The sequence below is a fragment of the Phyllobates terribilis genome, unplaced genomic scaffold (assembly GCF_046119375.1).
Source record: "Phyllobates terribilis strain yellow unplaced genomic scaffold, ASM4611937v1 Scaffold_13__5_contigs__length_258822181, whole genome shotgun sequence".
Classification (NCBI taxonomy): Eukaryota; Metazoa; Chordata; class Amphibia; order Anura; family Dendrobatidae; genus Phyllobates; species Phyllobates terribilis.
In genome coordinates, this window is record NW_027362773.1 from 245,801,687 (window position 1) to 245,812,776 (window position 11,090).

At 34.8% G+C, this 11,090-nt stretch overlaps 1 protein-coding gene across 1 annotated transcript; it reads left to right on the plus strand.

The window, feature by feature from the left end:
• The first annotated feature begins 826 nt into the window (after positions 1-826).
• Positions 827-8,585, plus strand: CBLN1 (cerebellin 1 precursor). The gene is made up of 3 exons (XM_073659379.1): positions 827-1,590; positions 3,385-3,504; positions 7,519-8,585. The coding sequence occupies exons 1-3, from the start codon at positions 1,333-1,335 to the stop codon at positions 7,714-7,716; spliced, it is 576 nt and encodes a 191-aa protein (XP_073515480.1). The 5' UTR covers positions 827-1,332; the 3' UTR covers positions 7,717-8,585.
• Positions 8,586-11,090: the final 2,505 nt, after the last annotated feature.

Below are 11,090 nucleotides of genomic sequence, written 5' to 3' on the forward strand. Positions count from 1 at the left end.
TTTTATAATAGCAGTTGACACAATTTATATTTCGGAATTCTTGAAATTGTTCCATTCTATCAATATTGACATAAACATGTAAATATTTACATCATTCCTTTGTTGAAACTTTTTTGTTTATTAATCAATGAAGCAATGTTTTCTGCACCAATAAAAGCCGCCTCGCTATGAAAGTACATGATGATTATTAGAGATTTCACATATATTACAAGAAGTTTTTTTCATGGCATAGAAAATGGTCGCTTAGGTAAAACTTCCTTACGCCGCAGAGTCACTATTATGAATTCTACCAACGTCATTTAATAATGCGATTGACTCTTATAATCCTGTCTTGTAATCCCTCCAAAAATGAATTTTTTTTCCGCTCAAGTCCTAAAGGTGCAGCAGCTCAGAAAGCAAATATCCTCAAAATTGTCTTCTTGACAGTTTCCAAGGATACCTGGCTAATACTTATTTCCCTATGCACGTGTTTACACGCTGCACATCCAATGCAATCGAACTAGTTGTGCAAAAAAAAAAAAAGGCGCAGATCCCCTAAACATATATTGCCTGGAAGTGTTATATAGTTAATTTTGTGCACTATAGTCAAAGCATGTGAATTAAGAGGAGGATGCTCTCTGCCCCCAGTGCAAGAACTGACTGGTGTGTGTCTGGTATCTGCCACTCTCACTTACCTTGTAGGCTGCAGTGCAAGGAAGATAGAGCAGTAATGATCCATTTGCCATATTCAGACCTGAGCAAGAATGAGAGAGAAGCAGTCACCACCTGCCTTTGACTCCTATAACAAAGCCACAGCTGTCACATGGACGGAAGCAGCCCAGCTGAAGATTCGCTGCCCTGTAAAGGCTTGTGACTGTGGATTGGTGATGAGTGGGGAGGGAGGTGTTGCAGATTGGCCCCCACCTTCCCTCTTGTGCATCTTTCCTCTTTTTGCTCTGTAGTATTGGATGCATCTATGTTGTAGCAAGAGCTACACTATGTCTTGAGCTCATCCAAGGGTGCAGCATTGGGCAAAGCTGATATGCAAGCGCTAAAATACTGAGCCAGACATTCCTAGGAGAGGAGTGCAAGAGTGCAACGAGCCAGAGGACGCAGGTGCTGAATGGACACACTGGAGAGCTCTTATCTAAGTGGGTAAAGTGCCTTTTAAGAGTAGCTCGGCTTCTCCCCCCATTAAGAGCAATCCGCCAGACTCTTTGGACATCTCTAAAGGTTGATGGTCTATTTCCTTCAAGGAGAAGAAGGGAGGAGATTGGGAAGCTAAGGGGGACCTTAAGGTGTGAGCTTGCCCAAGTGGATCTCTGCTTTTAACTGTACTGCCCAGCTATAGCAATGTGGGTCTTGGAGCTGGTGCTGGGGTTGGCATGGCTGGCAGGGATGACCAGTGGTCAGAATGAAACAGAACCTATTCTACTGGAGGGGAAATGTCTGGTGGTTTGTGACTCTAACCCAACTGCTGACCCAACTGGCACAGCACTGGGCATCTCTGTGCGCTCTGGAAGTGCCAAAGTGGCTTTCTCGGCTATCAGGAGCACAAATCACGAACCTTCTGAGATGAGTAACAGAACTATGATTATATACTTTGACCAGGTAAGCAATGCATGAAGAGTGTGACTTGTTTTATAGCATCAGTTCAGCAGGTAGTGGACAGGGTCGCCAACCCTTCAGGAATACCTAGACAGCCCATAAAAATAGGGCACTTTTTTCCAGTGTCCGTAAAAAAAATAGATTTTTTTTTTAAGCTGTAGAGACTTGTATGGTTTTTCTGACTGTATTTACCACCCTTTTACAGTTCACAGTGACTGCAGCTAATGTCTTCGTATAGGACCTGTAGACACGTATCCCTTATAGTCTTGATTTATAACAGTCATCAAATGTGTCCATAAAAAAAGTTGTCTGTCAATGATTTTTTGAGAAGCGGTCTGGAAAAAATAAAAAATAAAGTTGGCAACCCTGGTAATGGAGAGAGATGGTGCCATGTACTGTTCTGCAGTAAAAACCTAGGTAGAGAAGGTACATAGAAGCAAAGCCACCTGCCTCTGTAGACCAGTCTATCAGTGGGAGGCTGAAGATTTTATTTTTTTTCTTTGAGTAAGTAGCATGATCAGAATTAACTCTTTTAATCCATTATCCAATCTATTAATGAGTTTTTCCAGAAATTTGATTTTACAGGTCAACCATCAAATCCATTGTTTTAGTATTCTTAACAATAAAAAAATACCCCTTAGTATAGTTTATAAAGAATTTTTGAGTGGTCTTAGTTGTAGTATCACTGTGTGTAGAGCGGATGTTAAGAGTTTTTGTCATCTCTGCTGCTTTCACTAATGTCTAAGATTTCCCTTTGTTCTTGATCAATGTTCTTGCATTCATTAAGATTGTGTATCTATAACTAAAACATTAAGGGTGAAAGTTTTTTGAAACATAAATGATTTTTTTTTTAACAGCTACATTTTTTAGAATTGGTTTAGAGAGCTCCTAATCTCCAGAGAAGTGTCAATGTATTAGTACGTTCCTCAACTCCCATTCAATGGTCACGTGCAAATCAGCTCCGCTTCGCACTTAGAATATTATCATTTGCTAATTGGCTGAAGAATATGCAATAAGGGCTTAGGATGAACTATTCTTCTAGTATTTTCTGTTATACGGCAATACAAAAACATTTATTCTTCCAACCTGGTATTCATAAGGTCTATCCAGTGACTTAAAAAAAAATGAATGCCACTTTTTGGAAATTTGCGAAGATATGTTCCATATTGAAGCACCATGAAATTGCCAATATACTGTCAGACTAATGTACTCGCTATGATGTAGTGTACAAAGGACATTTAATTTAATAGAACCAGTGCAGAAGTGACAACGAGATCCTACCCGAATGATTGATAGGGTATGAACTCACACAGTATATTGCAGAAGGCCATATATAATGGCAATAAACCTATCCTGCAGCGTTTGATCACCCTGGTGGTTTTATGACCTAACTGAACTAAAAACTACTGTTTATATTAACATCTTTCCGCACTACAAAGCTGTCCTGCAGTGCTGTAAAATATACCCAGTTATCATCAGCTTATTGTGAAATAATTTACTGCCTTCATGTGCTGCCTATACCATTATCTGAATATTTAGAAGCCTCAAAGATAATATTAGAATTATTAGTAAACAACATAAAAATATTAGTAAACAACATAAAAAAACACAAACAACTTCTGGAATTGATATTTTACATATTTATGGGAATCCTAAGCAAACCTTCAACATTACTGAGTATTGTGACAAGCTAGGTGTAAGGATTGCCTATAGAATATTATAGCACATTCAAAGAAGGCCCTTCTTTTATTAATGACATTAAACTTGGATTTTTTTCTTTTGTTTCTCCAAATCTAGACACTGGTTAATATTGGAAGCCACTTTGATTCAGAACGAAGCACCTTCGTATCGCCCAGAAAAGGGATTTACAGCTTCAATTTCCATGTGGTGAAAGTGTACAACCGTCAAACCATTCAGGTAAGGTTGGGATAACTGTTTGTTACCGTGTCAAGTTGCCCTTTAGGGCTGGATTCACACATGCAGTTTACTGTGTCTAACACTGGAGTGGATGTGGATGGCAGGGGCGGTGTGACTCTTTACTGTTTCCTTACTACTGTACAAGGTTTTGGCTAAAAAAAAAAAAAATAACAGCAACAAAAACTACATAAAACCGTACGAGGGAGATCATCATCACACCCATTTGGTAATATTAAGAAATATAAATCCTTCTGGTGGAGGCATAATTTATCATAGGCCACCGTGAATTTATTATTTCTTTGTACTTATAAAGCACAATATTTGAATTAAAATTGTTAAAACATATTCAACACTGGAATTCAATTGAATTTGCGTTTAATATTACATTTTATTACAGAAAATGACACAACATATGGACAAGAAAAGAATGGGCTTTTTTTGTCGCATATTATATATATATTTATATATACTGTATATATATATATATATATATATATCTGCACACACACATTTATATGTGTGTATACAATATTTATCAATATAGTATAGTGTTTCTGAATTGACTTCTAATGTGTTTTGAAATAGTTTTTGCAGTGTGTGTGTATGTATATATATATATATATATATATATTTATAAACAATTCCAATTTCTTGAAGTGGGGTATATATATATACATATATATATATATATATATATATATATATATATATATATGATAATATAATATAGCTCTTGCTGAGCTAATAAATCATCTGTTTTTGAAGTGCTGTTTCTACTATTTTTTTCATATATATATTTATATACCTCACTTCTAGAAATTGAATTTTTTTTTATATATATACAGTATATACACAAACACACATATGTATATATATACAAAAAAGCTATTCTAATTTTTAGGAGTGAGATATATATATATATATATATATACACAAATATATATATATATATATATATATATACAAACCTCACTTCTAGAAATTGGAATAATTTATAAATATATATATACACATATACACACATATATATACACACAAGCACATATGTACATATACACACACATATATAAATATATGTATAAATATATGTGCGTATATATATATGTATATATACATATATAAATATAAACATTCTTATTAATATAAGTGGGGTATATATATATATATATATATATATATATATCACTTACAGAAATCGAAATAGTCATATATATATATATTTATATACACATAAAACCATTGCAATTTCTATAAGTGGGGTGTGTATATATATATATATATATATATATATATATATATATATATGCTGTACACATATATATATACACTGCAAAAACTTTCAGAACACATTAGAAGACAATTCAAAAGTACTGTATATATATATTTATATATATATATATATATATATATATATATATATATATATACATGTACATGCAGTATATAAGTTGCATATAGCACATTTACCATTCTGTTAACCCTGCGGTGTTTTCAAGGTCAAGCAGTTAACCCCTTTGGAGGTAGAGCCAGTTGCAACAAATACGTGCTCGTTTGCCCCAGTAATATAAAGCCAAGTTGGCACATACAGTGAATCTAGCACTTATTACCGTGTATCTGCCATATGGCTCCTTCCAAACTTCACTCGACATCCTACCACTTTCCATTAAAAAGACTGTTTGTTATCCTTTCACCCCTAGTTGTACATTATAATTTGCAAACAGGGTGAGAAACTGGTGTGCGAAAAATGTGTCTTAATTTATAGAAGAATCTTGGGTATTGGGCAGAGTCCAGGAGATATTAATGGAAAAGCTTCTCTAACAAGCAGAATTTGGCTCCATGAGACATGATATGCTAATGTGTCCTATTTATGCTCCTGGTGTGATAAATCATAAAGCATCGTTCCTGGTGACATGGGCATGTTATGACGTGAAGTCCATCATCAGGCTCACAGATAACCACATATCTCTAGAAAAGTGCTATAAACAGAAACATTCATGTGTATCCCTTTATGTGATAAACTATCACAGCACTTAACTAGTAATTGACTTTTTGAGGCCAAACATTTTCCTAAATGTGAAATCGCAAAGAGGTGGGCTACAATATAGAGAACAAGACTAAATGAGAAGTAATGATTGTCATTACATTTTGGAAAAGGGGGATGATAGTGGGGAATTAATATAGCAAAGTGCTAGCGCTAGTCTCCGGAGTCAGGCACTTTTATATTCTGATGCGCTGGTCATTTAATATTTGTGTCTAGAAAGCACACATCTGGACTTTCTGCTTAGTGCAATGTTTGCAGCAAGAAATTTAGAATGAGCAATGTGTCATCATTAAAGTGCGAGTAAATTGTACCTTAGATATTACCCCATTAATCATCTAACCCTTTGCAACACAACTGCTCTTATAAAAGTGACCCGTGACCTATATTATCAGTCCTACTTCATTGATCAGATGTGTCGATATAAAGTACAGTATATACTGTACAGATGTAACAAAGCATTTGGCACAACTCACCAGGATGTCAGTATGTGTCAGCTGTGGCTTTCTACTATGTAGCAGGTAACCCTACTGCATCACATAACAATATACTGATATGATGCAATCGGAAATCACTGAGACTCCTTATATTATTAAAATGTAACACAAGACAAGAGAAAATGGTATGTAAGAAAAGGGGAAATGTGTATTTCATATAAATGCATAATAAAAAAATGTGAAAATTATTTATAGGAGAAAAAGAGACTAGATAGATAGATAAATAGAGAGATAGATAATAGGATAGATCGATATGGATATCGATAGATAGATAGATAGATAGATAGACAGATAGATAGATAGATAGATAGATAGATAGATAGATAGATAGAAAGATAGATACTGTAGATGTAGATAAATAGATAGCAGATCACTATGTGAGTGCATTCCATAGACCTCGAGAAAGAGAACTGTTATATGCCATGGACTTCCATAGCCCCCACCCTGGATGTGCCCCATCCATCATCCCCACAGCCTCTATTCCAATTTCCTACTGCACACGTGTTTTGGCAAAACTAATGTGTATTTGGCCCTGCCAATAAAGCTTCTTTGAATTTGATATAGGATAGATAGATAGATAGATAGATATGGAATTGATAGATAGATGATAGATCGATAGATAAATAGATAGATAGATAATGGATATATAATAGATAGATAGATAGATAGATAAATAAATAATAGATAAATAGATAGATAGATAGATATGGGATAGATAGATAGATAGATAGATAGAGTGATAGATAGATAGATAGATAGATAGAGTGATAGATATGGGATAGATAGATAGATAATAGATAGATATGGGATAGATAGATAGATAGATAGATAGATAGATAGATATGGGATAGATAGATAGATAGATAGATAGATAGATAGATAGATAGATATGGGATAGATAGATAGATAGATAGATAGATAATAGATAGATAGAAATATAGATAGATAGATATGGGATAGATAGATAGATATGGGATAGATAGATAGATAGATAGAAATAATGAGCATTATAGTTTGGAAATGTTTATGACTGTGCAGATTGTTTCTTTTTTATTTACAAATATAAGCTATAAATAAACCATCTCTGTAATCAGCATAAGGTAAACATGAGCGCCCACTATTACTGGGGAATCTCGCTGCTGATCTCACATCTCTGCTATCTGGGCTGAATGGACACCACATTTTAAAATACTTCTTTGCTTCTGAGTATTCAGCATGTACATTAGATAACATAAATGATAGACCCCTAGTGGTCATCTTTACCCTTGGTATTTTCCTGCTATAACATGAGCATTTTGTGGACTATAGCCTGAAGCTGTGAAAGTCCAGCAAGTTGTGGATCACCCCACTAACACCTAGACAGTGTAACATGCTTCCACCCTGCCCCCACCCATGGCTGCAGTGTATCAGACCCCACATAATGTCATTACAGCACTATATTCATGGCTATATTAACCGCTATTTCTTTTTGCCCTGCAGGTGAGCCTGATGTTGAATGGATGGCCTGTGATTTCTGCCTTTGCGGGTGACATGGATGTGACAAGAGAAGCAGCCACCAATGGGGTTCTTATTCAAATGGAGAAAGGGGACAGAGCTTATCTAAAACTAGACAAGGGCAATTTGATGGGAGGATGGAAGTTTTCAACATTTTCTGGATTTCTGGTATTCCCCCTTTAAACTGACTTTTTTTTTTCCAAGAACAGCGAATGACATAAAAAGGAGAGATCGTTTGCTATTTGCCCCAAAATAGCTGCACTTAAAGAGACTCGGACAGGACGATTTTCAATTTGAAATTTCCAAGACCCTTCATATCTATCTGTGTGTTCTCCCGCTTCGGAAAACTTTATTATTGTAACAGACGAGGAACTAGTGAGATCAGCTGTCTTTTCATTACATTGCACTTTTAGGAAGAATTGTAAAAAAAAAATACATTTTTGGTTTGCATCCTTCGATCTATGTCATCGTCTCCTAAATATCCGTTGCTTAGCCCCATCTATGCCATATATCATTTTATTTGTCTCAGTTGAACAACCGGTAGAGAATACTGTAGAGAAATCATGTATTTTTTGGCTTCTAGGTAACACCGGAAATATCTTACAAAGGCACAGTGGCAGAATGGTGTATCCAGTATTTCTCTGTATTTCTGAGTGATTGTGGAAATAAAGGCTGCTACATGTCTGATGCTTGTTCTGCTCTTGTAAAATGTGGCCCGAATACAAGCGATAGAAGTATATCCAACTTTCAATATTATACTCTGTACTATAGGTGTGAATGCTGGAATGTCTTTTGCTTCAAGTCCCTTTAACCCTGACATAAGGGTCTTATGATTTCATATATTTCTAAGTCAGATACCCAGCAGCTTATCGCCCTCCGGCAGATGCCAAAAAAAGTCTGAGCATATTATAAAAAATGATCGGAAAGTGTAAAATATATTTTTTTGTTTAATTAGAATTTTTCATTTACTTTGTTCATGTTTTGTGTTATATTTTAAAAAACACCTTCAGTTCAAACTCTTAATGTCGCATGTTCAAAAGGGAATTTTTAACCCCCAAAAAAAAAGAAACTTTCCGAAACAATGTACATTATAAAATGATACCTAATGTAATAACGCGCATACAGACGCACAGAAAAGAAAAAAAAACTAACTGTATATACACATTAGAGGAAAATATATTTTAAAGCCTTTTTTCTTCTGTTCAGATGTTGTCTGATATGTCACGGTTTATCATTTCTTACTATTGTCATTTGTTGGCTATTTTATAATTTTTACTGTTCTTTCAAAAAAAATTGTAAATGCTATAATTTTGCAGCACTCAGAGATGAATACTTTTATGATAGTGAATATGGGAAGAGATTTGATTGTACCTTAAATTACCAGTGAAATAAAAGTGTAAGAAACCTGATTTATTTTTAAAAATTTTTTTGAAGTCGTTAGTGTGACTATGATGACGAAATATATATATATATATATATATATATATATATATATATATATATATATATATATATATAGATATATATATATATATATATGTATACATTATTTGGAATAAATATCTGCCCTACATATCCCCCCAAATCCCAGTACTTCAGTGGGTATTACAGAGTTAACAGGCCGTGGCTTTATTTCAAGCCCCTGGCTTCAAGAAGGAGCTTAATTAGCTCCTAAGGGGAAAATTAATACCCGCATAATAAGCAATGTTGCCTTATTTATCCTCAGTTTTGTCTTAGTAATAGTTTTGTTGAGCTGATAGGGACATTGCAAGATTTTCAGCACACCAGGTGACACCATCATATCTACAGCTCGATTGTTTCTGGAGAGGTTATTATTACAATGACAGGATGTAATTCCCATTCTACTTCACTCACTCCCGCGAAGTGTAAATAGGCGAAAATATCTGAGTAAGAGCAAAGAGCCCACTGCCTTCACAGTGCACATTTACCAGTGTTTCCATTCCAATCTATCTATCTATCTATCTATCTATCTATCTATCTATCTATCTATCTATCTATCTATCTATCTATCTATCCCATATCTATATATCTGTCTATCTATCTATCTATCTATCTATCTATCTATCTATCTATCTATCTATCACATATCTATCAATCCATCTATGTATCTATCTTCCATCCCATATCTATCTACCAAATATTCAAACTTGTCATTTTAGCTTTGGCACCTCTCCTTTTAATTTCTATTTCCTTTTTTATTGTTGTTTCCCTTTAAATATATCCCTTTTTATCTTCCTATCCTTTCTTTGTAAAGCCCTCAATGAATATTCACTATTTGTTTATCTTGGTGCTAGAAAACTTTCAAGTAAATAAGGCATGGCTGGGGTAAGATATTAAACATTGAAGGTTTTTTTCTCTTAGTTTTTTTTTGTTTCTTTCTTACAGACCTCCGGGTGCGCAGATATACTTATTCCCCTATGTACTCTTCAGTTGATGAACAGCTCTTGTCTAGAAGACAAAAAAGAAATCTGGCTGCTTTTCATCTGCTGATACCCAGGACCTGCCACTAACTCTTCATTATAAACACACCCAGATACAACAGCAGCAGCTGGTCGGGGGCTTCAGCTCAAACCAATTACAATTTATGAAGAGGTTAATAAAGGGAACAAGGTTTTCATGTGCACAAACCTTCCTTTCCTCTCCAGTATTAGGTAGTCATGTCCATTCTTGTAATTTCATTTTTTTTATTTCATTTTATTCGCTTTTTATTAAGGGAAGTAATAAATCAATTTAACGGAAGACAACATTTGGTCTATACAGTAAAGTGTTGTAATTTGTGCAAATTTGCACTTTTATTTATGTTAGTATTTATTATTATGTTTTGAATGCCATATCTAAGGTTTTTATGAAAACAGTTTTGTTATGGACAAGGACACAATCTGTTCTCATACAAATTATATGCAAAGCAAAGTTTATTATCTCAAGTCATGAGCCTGTAAATATAGAGATTGCTCTGAAGGTTTGGAGTTTATAGACATATGTCTGTTTTCAATATGGTAAAATGTCCATAAATAACGTGAAAAGACTGAAAAGAAACTTTTAGTAGCTTGTACAGATGTGTGCGTTTTTTTAAATTGAAATTTGCCTGCTCAGCAGAATTTTTCTGGGAGATTCGTATTGCGGTAAATTGATTTGCCACGAATCAAGAGTCCACATAAGCCTCCAATTGCCATTAAACTACACGAATGACACTTAGATTTCATAGGACTGGATTCAACCCTTATCAAGCTCTTTAGTGCAAACGCAGCCTTAAATGACCTTAACATGGATTAATTGATGATAGCTGGTAACACAGTGACTCCTATCTATCTCTTCCTATCAGTTAAATTTGTTTCATTCTACTTTACTTGCACACTAATCTTCTCTGCTGACCCATCACACACTGTCTGTACAGTTTATTCAGTGTTTTATGGCTTTCGCTCCCCATCTTTATGGTTTTGCTGTGACATCATCTCCTTATCCAGATGCACAGCAGAATGTCTGCTGCATTCCCTGCCTCAGCTTTTAGGCTGTGTGCCCACGATGCGTTTTTTAAG

Excerpts from the sequence above, each read along its gene's own strand:
- CBLN1 (XM_073659379.1), top strand. The coding sequence starts at position 1,333 with ATGTGGGTCTTGGAGCTGGTGCTGGGGTTGGCATGGCTGGCAGGGATG. Across the intron at positions 1,591-3,384 it reads TGATTATATACTTTGACCAG|ACACTGGTTAATATTGGAAG; the intron begins GTAAGCAATGCA and ends CTCCAAATCTAG. Across the intron at positions 3,505-7,518 it reads ACAACCGTCAAACCATTCAG|GTGAGCCTGATGTTGAATGG; the intron begins GTAAGGTTGGGA and ends TTTGCCCTGCAG.